The sequence below is a fragment of the Brassica napus genome, chromosome A1 (assembly GCF_020379485.1).
Source record: "Brassica napus cultivar Da-Ae chromosome A1, Da-Ae, whole genome shotgun sequence".
NCBI lineage: Eukaryota > Viridiplantae > Streptophyta > Magnoliopsida > Brassicales > Brassicaceae > Brassica > Brassica napus.
Window position 1 is genome coordinate 10271238 of NC_063434.1, and position 19409 is coordinate 10290646.

At 38.8% G+C, this 19409-nt stretch overlaps 4 protein-coding genes across 4 annotated transcripts; 2 read left to right on the forward strand and 2 right to left on the reverse strand.

The window, feature by feature from the left end:
* Positions 1 to 351: 351 nt before the first annotated feature.
* On the reverse strand, positions 352 to 2165 carry LOC125591606 (extensin-2-like). The gene has a single exon (XM_048766110.1). The coding sequence runs from the start codon at positions 2064 to 2066 to the stop codon at positions 483 to 485; it is 1584 nt and encodes a 527-aa protein (XP_048622067.1). The 5' UTR covers positions 2067 to 2165; the 3' UTR covers positions 352 to 482.
* Positions 2166 to 4768: 2603 nt separating this feature from the next.
* Positions 4769 to 6944, forward strand: LOC125590599. Its single transcript, XM_048764346.1, has 3 exons — positions 4769 to 5314; positions 5477 to 6349; positions 6474 to 6944. Exons 1-3 carry the CDS (start codon positions 4769 to 4771, stop codon positions 6942 to 6944), a joined length of 1890 nt encoding a protein of 629 aa, XP_048620303.1.
* Positions 6945 to 9489: 2545 nt separating this feature from the next.
* Positions 9490 to 10642, forward strand: LOC111211515 (B3 domain-containing protein REM7-like). Its single transcript, XM_022712667.2, has 4 exons — positions 9490 to 9624; positions 9710 to 9772; positions 9853 to 10215; positions 10368 to 10642. Exons 1-4 carry the CDS (start codon positions 9490 to 9492, stop codon positions 10623 to 10625), a joined length of 819 nt encoding a protein of 272 aa, XP_022568388.2. The 3' UTR covers positions 10626 to 10642.
* A 485-nt stretch (positions 10643 to 11127) lies between these two features.
* Positions 11128 to 11584, reverse strand: LOC125591097 (uncharacterized protein At4g04775-like). The gene is made up of 2 exons (XM_048764595.1): positions 11417 to 11584; positions 11128 to 11346 (listed from the first exon to the last, which is right to left on the reverse strand). Exons 1-2 carry the CDS (start codon positions 11582 to 11584, stop codon positions 11128 to 11130), a joined length of 387 nt encoding a protein of 128 aa, XP_048620552.1.
* Between the last annotated feature and the right edge of the window lie 7825 nt (positions 11585 to 19409).

The window sequence follows — 19409 nt, forward strand, 5'->3', positions numbered from 1 at the left end:
CAACATCAGTTAGTGAGGCGTAAAAAAGATCTATAAAATTCTAATACACATATATGGGTTTTGGATTTAATATGCACTACAATAGAATTATGTCAAGAATGTTTTATTTCAATTCAGCTTAATTACTCAAAATTATCTTGCTGGTGCACAGATTATTTCACAAAAAATAAAACTACAAGCATACATCAACAATTTTTCAATGTTTCACCAATATGAAACTAATGAACAGAATTCCATATAAAAATGACTAAATTTAATTTAAATGCAAATTATTGGATAGGAAAATGTAATTATTTCAAATTTAGAGTGAGTTTGAACAACATCTACCAATAAATAGGTGCATCCAAAAAGTAGCCAAATTTTAGTGGTATTATAAAACCATAAAATAGAGGAGGCAACAACAACGGAAAATCAAAAGACAATTTCATCAAAAAAAACAATAGCAATGAATCATGTTGCTTGTTAAAGAAACAATTTAAAAATTAGTAGTAGGGCATTTTGTAGACATATGGTGGAGGTGGTGGAGACTTGTAGGAAACTTTTGGGGAAGGCGAGTAGTATGGTGGGGAGCTGTAGACATATGGCGGTGGTGGAGACTTGTAGTCAACCTTTGGCGAAGGAGAATAGTATGGTGGAGGTGGTGGGGAGCTGTACACGTATGGCGGAGGTGGAGACTTGTATTCGGTCTTCGGGGAAGGAGAATAGAATGGTGGAGGTGGTGGTGAGCTGTACACGTATGGCGGTGGTGGAGACTTGTAGTTTACCTTCGGGGAAGGAGAATAGTATGGTGGAGGTGGTGGGGAGCTGTAGACGTATGGCGGTGGTGGAGATTTGTAGTTTACCTTCGGGGAAGGAGAATAGTATGGTGGAGGTGGTGGGGAGCTGTAGACGTATGGCGGTGGTGGAGACTTGTAGACCATCTTTGGCGAAGGAGAGTAGTATGGTGGAGGTGGTGGGGAGCTGTATACATATGGCGGTGGCGGAGACTTGTAGTATACCTTCGGGGAAGGAGAGTAGTATGGTGGTGGTGGTGAGCTGTAAATGTATGGTGGCGGTGGAGACTTGTAGTCAACTTTTGGGGAAGGAGAGTAGTATGGTGGAGGTGGTGGGGAGTTGTAGACGTATGGAGGTGGTGGAGACTTGTACTCTACCTTCGGAGAAGGAGAGTAGTATGGCGGAGGTGGTGGGTAGCTGTAAACGTATGGTGGTGGTGGAGATTTGTATTCGACCTTAGGAGAAGGAGAGTAGTATGGTGGGGGTGGTGGAGAGCTGTAAACGTAAGGTGGTGGTGGAGACTTGTACTCTACTTTTGGTGAAGGAGAGTAGTATGGTGGAGGTGGTGGGGAGTTGTAAACGTATGGAGGTGGTGGAGACTTGTACTCTACCTTCGGAGAAGGAGAGTAGTATGGCGGAGGTGGTGGGGAGCTGTAGACATAAGGAGGAGGAGGAGACTTGTACTCTACCTTCGGAGAAGGAGAGTAGTATGGCGGAGGTGGTGGGGAGCTGTACACGTATGGTGGTGGTGGAGACTTGTATTCGACCTTAGGAGAAGGAGAGTAGTATGGTGGAGGTGGTGGAGAGTTGTAAACGTATGGTGGTGGCGGAGACTTGTACTCTACCTTCGGGGAAGGAGAATAGTATGGTGGCGGTGGTGGAGAGCTGTATACATATGGCGGTGGTGGAGACTTGTAGTCTACCTTCGGGGAAGGAAAGTAGTATGGTGGAGGTGGTGGGGAGCTGTAGATATAAGGCGGTGGTGGAGATTTGTATTCGACCTTCGGGGAAGGAGAGTAGTATGACGGAGGTGGTGGGGAACTGTAGATATATGGTTTTGGATGTGGTGTATATTTAGGGCCTTGTCTTCTATATTGTGGTGGAGGAGATGGTGGTGCCGAGTAATATGGGGAATTCTTTTTGGGTGGATATGGTGATTTGGTTTTATGGACTGGGGGATATTTCTGAGTTGTTGGGGGAGATTCATAAGGGTAAGCTGCAGCTACGATGGCGCTAAAGACCACAACATAAACCATGCAATGCCCTAATCCCATAATTTTTGGGGATCTCATTCTACCCGTAGCTGCTCTTTTTAGTTTCTCTTCTTTGTTATGATATAGTTCAACGTGAAGTCCCTTGATATATAGTCGCTTTTTGTGTAAAGTTTATATTATTCTCCCCACTTGGTTTCGTGTGTGGCACTTCCAACACATTTAGACGACGTGCTTAAGTTGTTTATTTTAAGATGGTGATTTGTTGAGCATAAGAAATGGTCCAGATTCTTTGGCAACTTTCTATTGTTTTAAGAAATTTGTTTGCTTATTTTTTATTTAGGTCCCAAGATTAGTGAAAATGAACAAAGTGCATAACTGGTGATTATTTTAGACACAAGTAAAAAAAATAATTTATTCATCAAATGAATGTGGGGAAAGCGAAGATTATTCCATTATTACCAGTAACTTTTTATCATAAAATCAAAAACTTTTACATATTTTTGTGAATGTTATAACACAAACTATAAATAAAAAACTTGAAGTCATGGGAACATCTCCGGCTACACTTCTGTTTTTATGAACATTTTGACGAGTATGTTCCATGTCTAGTTTTTTTTTTTGAAAAAATGTTCCATGTCTAGTTGTATTCAGTCGATTGTTTGGTTGCTTTTATATCATCAGCACTCTCCATATGGATTCCTCATCTGGCTTTTATCTACCAGTAACAGTTTTAAATAGATCATATATAATACACATATATGTAAAACGTACATGCATGGTTTTTTCCTAAAGGAAGTGATCGATAAAAACTATTCTTATTAATTTTTTAAATCCTAAGAGAAACAAAATTTTCGTTTATCATTCATGTATGTTAGACACAAATTCATATACTATATGTGGACAAATAGTCATATCGATACATACAATTTACCAACGTCGTTTCATACATGATCTAGGGTTTATCCTTATTATTTGTACTTTATTATTTTCAGATGAAAAATAATTATTTACAGTCCATATAATTTTTTATTCTTGCAGTCTAAAGATGAATGAATAATGCTGGCAGCAAATGGTGGTGAATCATTTTAGTAATTTAGACCGACCAAAATAAATACATGCATCATCTCATTAAAACTCATTAGCGCGTCCTTTAGAATTTGGGAAGTTTACTAGAATGTTACATATTTTAGGTGTATTGACTAGAATGATACAGATCTTTTTTTTATTACTAGAATATTTTCGATACCAAGCGTACCCTTTTTTTACGTTATGAGAAAAAACGTATTTACGAGAATGCCATTACTTTTCGCTGCCACGTAGGCAAAAAACCGGCGTCACGGAGGAATTTGCGTCCGTATTTTCATTAAGTCAGCTGTTAAGCGATAGATACGTAGTTACGGCCGATTTATCTTTACGTTACGGCTGACTTAATACATACGACTGACTTAAGTGAAAGTGGCTGACTTAAAACTATAAGTCAGCTTGCCGATACAACTGATTTACAGAAATCCGGCTGAGTTATGTGATCACGGCTGACTTAATGATACAAATGACGGCTGACTTATACATCGGCGGTTTGATTTCTGGAAAATTTGGCTGAGTCGTGGTTAAGAAACGGCTGAGAAACTTTTTTTCAGCTGAGTAAAGGAACATGGATGGGCTGGGTTATTGAAGCCACGGCTGAGTTATGGGATGCTGTTACGACTGGGTTTGTATTAGTCAGCCGTTAAAGCATGGATAAACAGTAAACTCAGCTGCTTTGCGGCTGACGTATGAGCGAAAGATTAATTACTAGAATGTTCTCGTTTGATGGCTGATTTACGTAACGATACGGCTGACATATGGTTGTTCATCCTTATTGCGGCTGACTTACCGTCAAAAGATTAATTACTAGAATGTTTCCATGTATCGGCTGACAAAGTGTAAACATGATGGCTGACTTATTTTGGCTGAGTTACTGATTTGTTTGTCGGCTGATTAATCGATGTTCCATGTCATCTGCCATGTCATCAACTCGGATTTGACATGTCATCACTAACGGTCGCCCAATTTACAACTGAGTTACGAGACCTTTCAGTTGTCTTCTTCATCTTATTTTTGAATGATTACACAGCCTTTCTTTTCTTCTTCATCATCTCAGTTATCTATCCTCTTCATCTTTCTCATATGGTAATGGATCCCGTTATTATTGTTTCCGGTAAATGGATTATGAAAAAACGATATGTATTCAACGTCGACAGTAGAGGGTGTAGAGTTCTTCATTTAGGTGAGAAAACTAAACTTGAAGATTTCACAAAGTCTGTCATCGACGATTACGGTTTGAATGATTTGAAGGTTCATATTCTGCTTAGCTACATATTTCGAATAAAACATTGAAAACAATGGCGCACAACACTCCACCAGTTTACGTGTCCAACACTCGACAATTGCAATGTTTTCTAAGCTTAAAGAAAAGCGAACAACTACGTCTCTGTGTGGAGATTACAGAAAAAAAGGATGACAACTCAGACGTAGAAGCTTCCGAAGAAGAAGCTTCAGAAGAAGAAGCTTCAGAAGAAGAAGCTTCAGAAGAAGACGCTTCAGAAGAAGAAGCTTTAGAAGAAGAAGCTTTAGAAGTTGAGTCTATAGAGAATGGGAGTTACGATGGTTGCAGTTTGGAGGATGAACAAGATGAAATTGAGAATGACTGCTTTAGTAACGTTGAAATACACGACGTAGCCGGAGAAGATGAAATAGGCAAAGAAAACGAAGAAGATGATGAATTTGAAAGTCGATTTGATATGTTCGATGACTCGGACGGTGCGTCATCTGAAGATGATAACTTCAGCACATACGGTGAGTCACCTATCGAAGAAGACGAAGATTCACCAACGCTACCTTCCAAGAAGAGATATCAGAACTTCTTGATGAGCGAATCTAAAGGGAATCTGGAGGTTTTGAAGTTGGAGATGTCGTCGTTAGACCTTGCGGTAGGACAACGATACTTGACTAAAAAGCATTTGAAGAGACGACTGAAACTTTTTACAGTGAGGCATCAATTTGATTTTGATGTAGAAATATCAAACCTGACAACATACGTTGTTAAGTGTTGGGTTGATGGATGTACATGGAGAGTTCGTGCATCTACCGAAGGATTGTCCCCGCAGTTTTATATTCGTATTTACGACTCGGATCATGCATGTTCTGTAACTGAGCGTTCTAATCGATCTCGAAATGCAACACCGGATATTTTAGGAGAGTTGTACAAGAACTTTCTCGGCGACGTTGGTCCGGCCGTTCGCCCTGAGAGTGTCGGAATAGCTATCACTAAGCAGTTTGGTGTAAAGGTAATTATGTTACAACGGCTGAGTTATGGTAGAGTATAGGCTGGGTTATTTTATGTTAGAAATGGCTGAGTTACAAAACTATGGTTGAGTTATGTTTACGTTGTGACCGTCTTAATGATATGATGTGGCTGAGTTATGTAAATTGTTTTTTCATGTGAGCAGATGGAATATTGGAAATCACACCGGACGCTTAAATGTGCAAGGGAAATCGATGAGGGCACACCTGAGTGTGGTTTTGAACTCTTGCCTTCTTACTTATACATGATAAGAAGGGCAAATCCGAATACAGTTACGCGTCTTCAAATCGATGAGCTTGGAAGATTCATGTATGTGTTTCTTGCGTTTGGTGCGAGCGTTAATGGGTTTCCTTTCATGCGCAAAGTTGTTGTCGTCGACGGTACGTTTCTTAATGGTAAATATAAAGGGACGCTACTCACAGCACTAGCTCAGGATGGTAACTTTCAGATTTTTCCAATAGCCTTCGCAGTGGTTGACACTGAAAATGATGATTCGTGGAATTGGTTTTTTACGCAACTAAAAGTGTTGATTCCTGACCAGGAGGGTCTTGCGATAATATCAGATAGGCATAACTCGATAGGGAAAGCAATTACAAATGTGTATCCGTTAGCTGCTCGTGGAATATGCACCTATCATTTGTATAAAAACATATTGGGACGGTACAAAGGAAAAGATGTATTTCGGCTGGTGAAGAAAGCGGCGAGATGTTTTAGAATGTCTGACTTTGATATGATTTTCGAGGAGATTGAAGCACTTAATCCTGATCTCCACGGCTACCTCGAAAGAGCTGATGTCAGACTGTGGACACGTGTTTATTTCCCGGGCGAGAGGTACAATTTGATGACTACGAACATAGCGGAATCAATGAACAGAGCATTATCGCATGCTAGAGGTCTTAACATTGTTCGAATATTGGAATCGATACGGGTTATGATGACCAGATGGTTTGCTGAACGAAGAGTGGATGCCAGATCGCAGTCAACCACACTCACGCGCGGTGTGGAGAAACTATTACAAGTAAGTCAGTCGTAACAGTAAAATAAGTCAGTCTTTAAATCTAATAAGTCAGTCGTTATATTGCATAAGCCAGCTTTATAAATAATAAGTAAGCCGTTTCACGAATATTGGGTTTTGTTAATAGGGACGTGTAAGTGCCTCCCGGGATTGGACGGTTCAAAGGATTGATGACCATCACACTGAAGTTAAATATGGCGCTGCTGGCGAGTCTTTGAATGTTGTTAATTTGGTTGAGCGAAAGTGCACATGTCGGCGTTTCGATGTCGAGAAAATACCATGTGTACACGCAATCGCAGCTGCAGAGGAAAGAAATGTTTCTCGTATATCACTGTGCAGTCCTTACTATAAAAGCACTTATTTAGCTAGCGCATACGCTGAATCGGTCATGCCGGTTGACTCAGCGCTACCTGTTCCAGATAACGTGGCTAACGTACAGTGCTTTCCACCGTTTATTCGTCAACAACCGGGAAGACCTAAAAAAAATAGGATGAAATCTGCTTTAGAAGTTGCACTTGCAAACAAACGTCCTAGGAAAGAGCACATATGTTCTCGTTGCAGTCAAAGTGGACATAATGCGAGAACTTGTCCGATATAAGCAATTGCTTTTCATGTTGTTTTGTAATACGGCTGGGTTTTGTGTTGTAATACGGCTGGGTTTTGTGTTGTAATACGGCTGGGTTTTATTTTCATTGATTTGCACAACGGCTGGATTATTAATTGTAATACGGCTGGGTTTTGTGTTGTAATACGGCTGGGTTTTTTTGTTTTAATGTTCTATGACGGCTGCGTTAATGTTTTTCAAATTTTGTATTGTGGTTGGGTTTTTATTTTCATTGATTTGCCCGCTTCCCATTACTCAAGAGAGACACAGACATCGAAAAACGAAATGTCCGTACTTAATTGCCCTACGTTACGTAATAGCCCCTACGTAATTATTGATTATAAAGTGGAATACGAAAGTAGCGAATTAAATTAAGAGAAATTAATCTTCATTGGCTGAGATAATGTTACTCACACGCCTAATAATTGTCGTGATTTCTAATGTCAGCTCTTTTATTCAAACGCAGTTGAAAAAAACTTCCCCGCTAGAAACACGAAACGTCGCGAAGTCAACTAAGGCTGAGTTATTGTAATACACGGCTGAGTTATGGATTAAATTCCCGCTCAAAATAAGAAATAAGAAACGCCGCGATACGAAACTACAACCGTTAACTGCAGATAAATAAGGTACTTCTCAAACAATTACACATCTTCAACTCTCTATCTTTTACACAACTGTCCTCTCAGAGAAAATGGAATATTTCCCTCTGCTTGAATTGCCTGAAGATCTTCAGGCAATGGTGGTTGAACGTGTGGCCCGTAACTCCTTCCAAGATCTCTACCGCCTCAGAGCATCGTCCAGGTCGATGAAGGCGTTAGCAGAGATGCGTAGGGTATACCATTATTTCGATGTGTTATCCTTTCCCTGGGGTCTCATTATGCCATCTCAGTTGTTGAAAACTTGCTACGCTGAGAACAATCCAAGCACAATTTATGTAAAGGGTGTACAGTTTTTCTACTCATACGATGAGCAAGATTATGGCCTTTCTCTCCTCAAGCGTGCAGCAGATGCAGGATATGAGCGTGCAGTGTATACACACGCTATGACTCAAGCAATCTTTTACGGTGATGCGCAGTATTTTCGGAGAATTCCAAGAGCAACTGTTGACAGGGTCGGGAAACTTGTTCGAGATGCGAAATGGGGATGGGGTTTGTGGCATACTGACGAGTTCCGTCAAATTAAGGCCATGTTCACTTCTACTTATGTTCCGTCCTTCTACCTTTGCCAATGTGCAAATGTTGTGGACCGACAATGTCTCTGCCTATGGCACATTGATGTGACTAAGGACGACAACATGTGTGAGCGCTGTTTCTGGATCAAAGAGATTTCCTTGTTCTTTCGTGATTTTGAACCGATAAGCCTGTTTAGGGACACAAGTAAGTGGTGAAGATGTCTCTGCATCAGAATCTTATCTTTTTTATGTTTTTTGCTATGCCATTATGTATGTCGAACAAAAAATTATATATTCTGTTTTTATGGCTGACTTATTTTCTTATGGCTGAGTTATTTTCATCTTATGGCTGACTTATTTTCATCTTATGGCTGAGTTATTTTCATCTTATGGCTGACTTATTTTCATCTTACGGCTGAGTTATTTTCATCTTACGGCTGAGTTATTCTCATTTATTCATCTTATGACTGTTTTTTGATTGTTCACCTAAACGTTAAGACTGATATTATTACATGTTACGGCTGAGTTGTTGTTTCGGAAGAAATTAACAACGGCTGAGTTAAATCCGAGTTACATAAACATAGACTGACTTATGAGTACAGAATCTGAGTAAACAAAGAAGTAGTAGTAGCAACTAATACATTTAAGACTTCATCCTAAGACATTCAATAATTTTTATGATCTCAGTTATGTCTTTCTTCATATCATCTAATTCTGCTTTTATAGCGGCCAAATCCTGCTCTATCGTCGCGAGTTTGTTTGCCACAACTACAAACTCTTCATCATGTGCTTCATCAAGCCATTTGAAAACATGGTTTTGACCCGAATTTGCTCCACATCGATAAAATCTTCTACCCGGATTCTTTATTGTACCTGACGTTAACACAATGGTAGCAGCTCCACAGTCGCACGTCCTTGGAATTCCACGCTGTAGATCCATCTAATTTATACATCATAGCACACAAAAATAATGCAAAATCGAACAAGGCCAAAATACAAAAAATAATTCAAAATCGATTTTGGACGAAAGAGACTTACTTTAGGTTTTAGAAGTCGACTCTGGTTTTTCCTTTATCTTTTACTTGTAAATATTGGAAATATAATAGGGAAATCATATTAAATATAAAGATCACGCGTGTCCAAATAAAATAAACATATAATGACCTCGATATCGTAAATTACTCGGACATGCGTGTCAGGACATAACTCGACACTGAGTTAAATTATGTATGACTCTTTTGGCCAACTTTTATTTTTCGACATCATTAAATATTAACAATTTTACGACTGAGGTTTAGTTTTCGGTATTATTAATTATTAACAATGTTACGGCTGAGTTTTATTCTTCGGCATTATTAATTATTAACAATGTTACGGCTGAGTTATATTTTCCGGCATTATTTACTTTACACAAGGAAAAAAAAAAGAAATCATTTTCGTCCCAACGCGAAAAAAAAGAAAAGCTCTCGACGACAGGCGATTTCGAAGCGTCTCGATACGAAGGTAAAACCGAAGCCTCTCTTTTGCAGATTTGTGGATTCAGCTTAGGTTCGATGATGTTTTCTTCCCATTCTTTTCTTGTTTGCAGATGCCTAATTCGCACAAACCTCATTTCTTGAAGCCTCTGCTTCCCGATTTCCACAGTGGCGTGGTAGACACACACTCTCTATTTCTCATGTGTATATGTTCCTATTTTAGAGTTTGCTTAACTTTGGCTTTTCTGACCTGCAGACAATACCACTTGGCTTCTTCTCACAGCACATAGAAGGGAAGACAAACCGGAAAACATGGAAACTAAGATCGGACGCTACAGATCAAACTTGGGAAGTGATACAAGAAGGCAGGAGACTCACCGGAGGTTGGAAAGATTTCACCACAGCACATGACCTTCAAATCGGTGACATTGTCATCTTCAAACACGAAGGAGATATGGTGTTTCATGTCACACCATTTGGTCCTAGCTGTTGTGAGATTCAGTATACACATCCTCACATCATCAAGGAAGAAGCCGATGCGGATGATGCTCCTTCTTTCTCATTTGACTATTGTTTTCAGGCTGAGGTCACTGCTTCGAATCTAAAAGAAGACAAACTTGTGAGTCGATTTTCAGTTATAGACCATATTTAGTTAGTTATTAACATATGGTTTGATCTGTTCAGTGTCTTTACGTTCTGTGTTTGCAGTATTTAGTTAGTTATTAACATATGGTTTGATCTGTTCTGTGTCTTTACGTTCTGTGTTTGCAGTATCTTCCTGAGGGAGCTACGACTTGTACTGCTTTGAACAAACAATGCCAAGAGATAATACTTGTCAACAAAGAGGGAAATTCATGGACTGTGAGTTTGCGATTTAGCGAAGCAGACGGCATGTATTACATCAGAAGAGGCTGGAGAAAGTTCTGTCGTGCTAACAGATGCGCCATAGGAGACTTATTTGTGTTCAATGTGGTTGGAGATGGGAAAACTACTCCACTAATGTGTGTATGTCCGGAAAGGGAAGAGTGATTTTGAACCTAAACTTATGTATGTCGAACCAGAAATTTATGTATGTCTCTTTTTATGGCTGACTAATATTCATATTATGGTTGAGTTATTGTTTATGTTATTGTTTGATTATGACTGACTTCCACTGAACGTTATAGCTGAGTTACTATCTTATTATGACTGACGAATACTCATATAATGGCTGGGTTATTGTTTGATTATGACTTAATTAACGTAACGGCTGAGATGCAGTGAACGTTATAACTGAGTTATTAAAACATTATGACTGACGAATACTCATATTATGGCTGGGTTATTGTTTGATAGTGACTTAATTAACGTAACGGCTGAATTGCAGTGAACGTTATAACTGAGTTATTAAAACGTTATGACTGACGAATACTCGTATTATGGCTGGGTTATTGTTTGATTATGAATTAATTAACGTACTGGCTGAGTTGCATTGAACGTAATAGCTGAGTTACTAAAAACATTGCGTCTAAATTATGATTACAACACATGACTACGCAAAGAAATAGTGCCAAAATATGGCCATACCAAACCCACAAACCACCACTGGAAACATCAAACACTTCATCTTTTCCGCTTTACCGAGTTCTTTCTCCAACCGACCAACGTCTACTCTCAGATCTGATATGCCTTTGGTCATGTCACTCATCACCGATTTCATATCTTCTACCTCTTCCACCAAGCACTCGTCCGCCCATTTGAATAAATGTCTCTGATTTCACCAACATGCCCAGCTCTTAGTATCACATTGACAGTATAATGAATAAAATTAAAAATCAAACCTTAATATATCCTTTGCGACAGCAATAGTACAGTCTTCCTGGATTAGCCCGTGATGCAGATGTACATAATTCAGCGGGTTCACCACACCAACACTGTTTCGGCGTTCCTCTTTCCACATGCCGGCGGTGAAAGTAAGTGTTACCAGACACAGATGATGAAGAAGACATTTTCTTTGAATGAAAGAGAAATTGGTGTGAAAGACAAAGTTAAAACAATAGTGGTAGTAATATAAAATCATTTTTTAAAAAAAATTCAAATAAAGAGGAATAATTTAAATTAATAAACTATTAAATGCCTCGATATTAGGTTTGAGCCGTATTTTTCCACACACGTGATGCACTTTAATTATGACGAATACTCAATCAAATCAAGAAATACGAAAGGTTCTTTATTATTTTATCAAACACTTAAGTTGAATTCGTATTACGGCTGTGTTAGCGTCTATATTTTGGCTGAGTTAACGTAGACGTATTGACTGAGTTACATTAAAAATAACAATACCTCGATTATGTAAATAATCCGATACATGCGTGCCAGCCGTATAATAATGAGTCTCGATATTCTCAATGCAAACGAAATTTCTCATGCACATAATAATAAGAGAATAAAGGTCTCTAATAATAGTAGTCTCGATAATGTAATGACGGCCATAATAATGAGTCTCGATATTCTCAATGACGATGGAATTTCTCGCACGTATAATAATAAGAGAATAAAGGACTCTAATACTGGTCTCGATTAAGTAATGGCGGCCATAATAATACATTGAAAATAGCGTTAACTATGGCTTTGTATTTTTACAATATAAGGCTGAGTTATTAGTATCTTAATTCGTATTACGGCTGAGTTACTTAACTGAAACACTGACGTTTGACTTTATAAAACCTTAACGGCTGAGTTAAACAACTTTATAGAAACTAAACGGCTGAGTTAAACAACTTAATAGAAACTTAATGGCTGAGTTAAACAACTTTATAGAAACTTAACGGCTGAGTTAAACAACTTTACAAAAACTTGACGGCTGAATACAAACAAAAACAACAAATCAATTTCTAAAACCAAAATTATCAGGACCAAATTCTTCAAACATGTGGACAAGATCACGCCAAACTCTAGTTAGCATCCACGCAGGCTTCTCACCCCCATGTGCCCACCTCCTCTTCAAGAGGCGCATCTGACAACGAAACACCGTTCTGGCCACCAGATTAAAATTTGTCCAAACTTGAAAATTATATCTTCGTGCCCACGTGCGTTTGCGCTACAACAAAAAACCAATTTCCAAATGTAAGTGCTGTTATTATGTCTAATATCAAAAACAATTCAAAGATGTTGTCCTTACAGCGAGTTGAAGAAACCAGCGTTCCTTAAAATGATCGGGAATGGCGCGCCATGTCGGCCAATCATGAACCCATCCTTCTGCTAAAATCGACGGGATGGCCAGGGAGAGATCGCTTAGAAATTTAAACCAGATTACGCTGTCAAGCAAGACACCCGGGCCAGGGTATAGAACGGGAAGGTTTTCACGATTTTCAGAGTTTAGTATCTCATTGACTCTGTTCTCTAACCTTTCTGAATAACCAGGAACAATCATAACTTTGTAAGGCGATATAGAGATATTGTTTAGGTTTTCTAGTGAGATAAGGCGAGAAGGTGCAAGAGAAGGGGGCTATATATAGGGGAAGTATAGAACATTAAAGGTCGCGAGATAAAATATCTAAAATTTTCGCGCCATATGTAAATATTAACTTACACTAACAGGCTGAGTTATTAAGACCTTTACGGCTGATTTGTTGTTTGCCGTTTAGGGTATAGGGTTTAGTTATTTAGGGTTTGGGTTCCGAATAAGATTGTTTAGGGTTATGATTTATGATGTACGAACCACAAGATATGATAAATATCACAAATTCATAATAAATAACACAATAACAGTTTACGTGTTTTGAATCATGCTCACACCTCATATCACTGCCTAGAGTTTTAGGTACTCGTAAGAGACAACATATACCTCAAGATTATAATCGATTCCAAACTCGTATAGTCAACAAAGATCATGCTCACACATTGAGTTATTATTAATTATTTTGATAATTGGACTTTATATATAACATTCGAATGAAAAATTATTAATTATTTTGATTCTAGGGTATGTTTGAGGTATGACTGAGTTATCAATGAGTACTGGCTGAGTATTACTAATCGATACGACTGAGTTATTACAGCAGTTATCCAAAGTCAAATAGTTAACATAACAACAAACACAGGTTCACAAACAAACACAGTTTCATTATGAAAACAAATTGTTCATTCCAACATTTCCTCCTTCCTCGAGGATATCTGCTGCCATCTTCACCCGTAACCCTTGAATATTACTATCGTTTATGCCATCAAAAGTTACACCAAGCGCTAGACACTCCACAAACTTCAACGAATAAACCCCACAATCACCTGACATGTTGTTTTGTGGAATGTATCTTTTGCTCCTCCGTCTGAATGCGAACCTCTTCCTAGAATGCTTTCGGAGATCGGCAGGAATAAGCTCATTCAACATCCAGGGAAGCATCTCCAGTAGAGGTCTAAAAGCATTTAGCATTTTTTGCTCACTTTCGGGTGTTGACTCTCCATAGATTGGATCGTAGCAATCTATCTTCTCCTTGATCAGATCCACGTGAAACGCCACCCAGTGATTACCGCCGGTTTGAAGACATCCGTACACGTGATCCACATCTGCATACCACTTCAAGTTTGTTGTAAATTCTTCGGGGAATCTCCCGTTTACCAACGCTTCATAACCACAGTCTTTGAACTTGAACGAAGCAGGTTTCATCCTGAACTGCCTGTAATCGAGGGAAGCCCAAGAACTTAACAACCAAGGGTCTATGAAACCAATCCGCTTGGACCAGAATGGAGTGGGATCTCGCATGGACCTTTGTATGAGGACGTTCATATACGCAGCGATATGCTAGACAAAGAAAAATAATAAGTCAGCCGTAATATAATGAATTAAATATATAAGTCAGCCTTTATAGAATATATAAGTCAGCCTTAATAAAGACTTACATTATCAAACACCCATCCATATTCTTTGTCAGGCCACGGTCTTTCATGCATGAGTATGCTGTAGAAGTCACTCTCATGATCAGCTGAGGGTTCTTCTGGTTTATCTTTAGGTGCTGGTGGTTTGGGTGGAATTGCCTTAATGTGTTGCTTCAGTTTTTCCAGTCGCGCCGGATCAACAGGTGCGCAAGGGTCGTATATTACTGATGAAGGCGTAATGTTCTTCCTCATGCAAGTCGTCTGTCCATTGTCTCCAATGTACGGAAAATCTGGTGCTGAATCAAGGTTCGTCAATGAAAACCCTTGTGGAGATAACTTAACTGATTTCTCCCGAAGTTCCTTTATCACGGAAGATCTAATCAATTCAGCTGGCTCGACATCAGACTCCGCCGCCAATGCGTTATCTTCCGCAAGAACTTCGTCGTTGGTCACAACACATTCCTCAGACCGCTGTAACTCAGCCTCTTCTTCTTTCTTCTTCTTCGGTAACTCAGCCTCTTTTTCCTTCTTTTTTTTCGGTAACTCAGCCTCGTCTTCCTTCTTTTTCTTCTGTAACCCAGCCTCTTGTTTCTTTTGTAACTCAGCCGCTTTTCTCTTCTGTTTCTTCTCCTCGTTCTCTTTTTTCTTAGCCTCTTGCTTCTCCTTCCTCTTCAACGCAGCCTCTGCCCGCTGTGCTTTTTTCTTATCCTCGATAGCCTCATCCTTTACAGTAACAGTACGCTTGGCCTTGCCCCGTAAGCCGCGTCCATAGGCTGGAACGTTGGCATCCTTACCATCCTTAGCATCCTTAGTAATCTTTGCAGGAGAAACACTGATGAAATCAATTTCATTAAAATCATCACCCAAAATCCTTCTCACCACTGTATCCTTCTCAAGCTCCGAATTCTTCTTTGCAGGGGTCTCAGCTAACGCTGGACTTTTGACTGACTTCTGCTGTTTCTGCTGCGCCGGCACCGGACTTTTGACAGCCTTCTCCTTCCGCTGCGGCGGCACCGGACTTTTGACAGCCTTCTCTTTCTGCTGCGGCGGCTCTGGACTTTTGACAGGCTTTTTCTGCTGCGCGGTTCTGTCACTGGAGTTTTTACAGACTTCTCCTCCTGGGCCTGCGGTTCTACCACTGGACTTTTGTCCGACTTTTCCGGTGGCGACCTCCTACGAGGTGATGATGTCACCGATAAAGATTTTTCTACGCCGGCGGAGGAGAGTTTAGCATCGTTGTCGGGAATTTTCCTTTCCCCCAAAACTTTCAGACTCTGCTGCACTACAGCTTTCACCACGTTATCTAGGGTCTTCTCGTCCATCACTGGCCGGTTCCGGTCAAAATCGTAAGCGTCAAATTTTGCTGAAATATTCTGCAGAGCACTCACAAGATTCGTCAGAGTCGCTTTGTCCAATACAGCTTCCTCCTCGCTAGAACCCTTTCTCGTTTCAGCAGCTTCTTTCTTCTGCTTCTTTGTTGATGGCTCAGCTTCTGATGAAACTCCCTTCGTTTTCTTCTTCTTCTTCTTCTCATTCCCCTTCCCCTGCTCATCCCTCTGTACTTCCCAGAAACCTTTCACGTATCTACCTGCGTGTATGTCTTCTACCAACCTAACGAGTTGTGGGTCGTCAGGTTCATCCGACCATACAGGAAACATCTCTTCAATTGACTCCTTCATAACCATTCTCCTCAAACGGACCTGCAACACCAGTTTATCATAAACTCAGCCATCAAATAACACAAAACCAAGCCATCAAATAAATTAATTCGGTCACAATATAAAATAAACTCAGCCATCAAATAACACAAAACCAAGCCATCAAATAAATTAATTCGGTCACAATATAAAATAAACTCAGCCATCAAATAGACTAATTCGGCAACAATATAAAATAAACTCAACCATTAAGTAGCTGTTAACTCAGTCGTATAAGTAGCAGTTAAACATTACCTCGCCATGATCTTTGATTTCGTCAGACAAGACAGTATCAAAACTTGAACGTGTACGCCTTCCACCCCATCGCAAAAGAGGAACGTCTTCATTGTTGACCACTCTCCCAAACTTCTCACCGAAACAGACGATGGACTCATACGCCCAAACCAATAAAACGTCCTTCATGCCGCTTACTGTGTATGACTTTCCATCTGGACACAGTGTTTTCAGAGAGTCAACAAGAACTTCGTATGCAGTCCGACCCCATGGATACGACCTCATGGCTTCATCGTCGAATACCCTTATTGCACTTTGAAAGGGTATCCTTGAATTGTGATGCAAACAGTACAGTCCCATGGCTTGAAGAAATAACATCCCCAACCACTTACGCTTTTCAAAACTCCAACCAGGACAGAACTCTAATGCTGCCTTCAACTCCTCCCAAAACTCTTTGTATTGATCAGGTTCAAAACTTTCTGTTGGCAATGGACCTGTGTTTAACCCAGTGATCTCACCAAACTCGAGCAAGCTAAACCTGATAACATCATCAACCACAACATACCATATCTCCTTTTTATGCACTCGCAGCTGTCTACATAGCAGATAGTGTACGGTCCTACCAGACCAAATGCTTTCGCGTGAAAGTAGCCTAGCAACTACTCCAATGGGAGAGTTCACCAGTTCTTCCCACACATCGAGTCCTATTGTTTCTTTAATGTGGGGGAAATGTCCTGCACGGAAATTATGATTGATATCTTTACCTTCTAGGTTAGAAGGGTAAAGTCTTGGAGGGTAATCACGTGGTTCGACTTGACTAACATCCATCTGATCATATAACACAACAATAAATCAGCCACAACATAAAAATAACACAGCCATATCATAATATTAAAATATATTAGGTCATATATATAACTCAGCCATAACATAATAATTACTCAGTTATAACATAACCATAACTCAGCCATAACATAATAATTACTCAGTTATAACATAACCATAACTCAGCCACAACAAAAAGCCCTAATTCAGACACAACAAAAGCCTAGACAATCACATATCTCAGCCGCAACATAACCCTAACTCAGACACAACAAAATCCTCGACAAACCCATAGCACAGTCAACATAACCCTAACTCAGTCGCAACAAAAACCTCGACACACCCATATCACAGCCTCAATATATAACTGACCCACAAACTCAACCAAAATACAATATATAACGTCGCGACATCTTACCGGAAAAGATGAACTCGTTGATGAGAATGCGGTGAAGGCGATTTCGTACAGACGACGGTTTCTAAAAACTCCGACGAGACAGAGTTCAACGACAGAGAGTTATAGAGAGTTCAACGACAGAGAGTTAGAGAGAGTTCGAAGAAGTAAAGAACAATGTCGACGAGGGTTTCGAAGGGTGAGAGGATTTCGGTTTGCGGTTCCTTCTTCGACACAACACAGTTCTTCGTGTTCTTTTTTTTTTTTTTGACAAAACCGTATGTATGATAGTGATAGTGATAGAGACGGTTTGGTTTCAGAAAATAACTGATGTGATGTGGATTTTTAATAACTGATGTGGCTTTGATCTTTAAAATTAGTTTCAGAAAATAAAACATAACAAAAGCCCCTTATTGTAAATTACTAGGAAAGAGAAAACATTCTAGTAATAAAACAAAGATGTACAACATTCTAGTAATAAACCATAAAATGTGTAACATTCTAGTAATTTTCTCTTAGAATTTTATATCACAAATTGGCAATGTCTATGGGATGCTCTTCGCTTGTGTTCATTCATATATACCCTCAATATTACTAAACCTAACTAATCCATATTCAATAGGCGCACTGGAAATCCATAGTTACTCCTAGACGCAAAAACAAAGATGTAACATATCACATTTACCATGTAATTAATTATATTCTAATATGAGCTATGCACCTGAAATTGTACTACAGTGAAAAGTCTATATACTAATAATGGTGGGACTATAATATTTTATTAATTTGCAGACTTATTAATTTAGAAAAAATCTATTTTTTAAAGATTTTTTTATATTAAAATTTTAAAATAAGAAAATATTTGATTGTATTAATTAAAAATTTTGAAATGGTATTTTCGTATAGCTTTTACGTATATAAAATATGTTTCAAAGACTTTAATTTTCATTTTAGATATAAATTTACTAAAGATCATCAAAATATATTGAAATCAACAAATTGTATTTTATCACAATGTCTTTTTATTGTGAAAAACAAAGAGATTCGCCTAGTTTTTTTTTGTTGTTAAAATGTGAAATTTATTGATCAATGGATAATATTAGGAATTTACAATAGGTTATGAGAGGCTATAAGAACTATAAAAGAAAAAAATATACAATGAATGTAAAAAATAAATTTCAAGATCATGTGAGCTAAACCGTAACTTCGAACCACCGACACATCAAGCCTGTAAACTTGTGGTCAGCCTTATATCGAAGAGAAGTAATCCTATTTTGCATAGCCTTATTAATGATCCGAACCACATGTTCCACTGTCCGAAACCCCGTTTGGTGTCTTCTCTCATTCCTCTCTTTCCAAAGATTCACCTACTTACAAAACAGTCGTAGCTAAATATAAAAATAAAGTCGATTTTTATCGACAAAGTTAAATTTCAGGAAATTGTTACATTTTCAACAAATAATTTATAAACCGAGGGATTCCAAATATTAGTATTGTTAATATTTCCTCCAATATCTACCGTCCTTGAAATTTATTGGGTAGTCGGCTACCAATCCGACCATATTTAATTGTGTAATTGAGGCTATATATTTTGGTTAGATAAAAAGCATTCAGAATAAACAACAACATCAGTTAGTGAGGCGTAAAAAAGATCTATAAAATTCTAATACACATATATGGGTTTTGGATTTAATATGCACTACAATAGAATTATGTCAAGAATGTTTTATTTCAATTCAGCTTAATTACTCAAAATTATCTTGCTGGTGCACAGATTATTTCACTAAAAATAAAACTACAAGCATACAT

Coding starts and splice junctions, on each gene's coding strand:
- LOC125590599 (XM_048764346.1), top strand. CDS start 4,769: ATGTTCGATGACTCGGACGGTGCGTCATCTGAAGATGATAACTTCAGC. Junction 5,315..5,476: donor CTAAGCAGTTTGGTGTAAAG/GTAATTATGTTA, acceptor TCATGTGAGCAG/ATGGAATATTGGAAATCACA. Junction 6,350..6,473: donor GTGTGGAGAAACTATTACAA/GTAAGTCAGTCG, acceptor TTTTGTTAATAG/GGACGTGTAAGTGCCTCCCG.
- LOC125591097 (XM_048764595.1), bottom strand. CDS start 11,584: ATGTCTTCTTCATCATCTGTGTCTGGTAACACTTACTTTCACCGCCGG. Junction 11,347..11,416: donor GTCGCAAAGGATATATTAAG/GTTTGATTTTTA, acceptor TGGTGAAATCAG/AGACATTTATTCAAATGGGC.
- LOC125591606 (XM_048766110.1), bottom strand. CDS start 2,066: ATGAGATCCCCAAAAATTATGGGATTAGGGCATTGCATGGTTTATGTT.
- LOC111211515 (XM_022712667.2), top strand. CDS start 9,490: ATGTTACGGCTGAGTTATATTTTCCGGCATTATTTACTTTACACAAGG. Junction 9,625..9,709: donor CGAAGCGTCTCGATACGAAG/GTAAAACCGAAG, acceptor TCTTGTTTGCAG/ATGCCTAATTCGCACAAACC. Junction 10,216..10,367: donor ATCTAAAAGAAGACAAACTT/GTGAGTCGATTT, acceptor CTGTGTTTGCAG/TATCTTCCTGAGGGAGCTAC.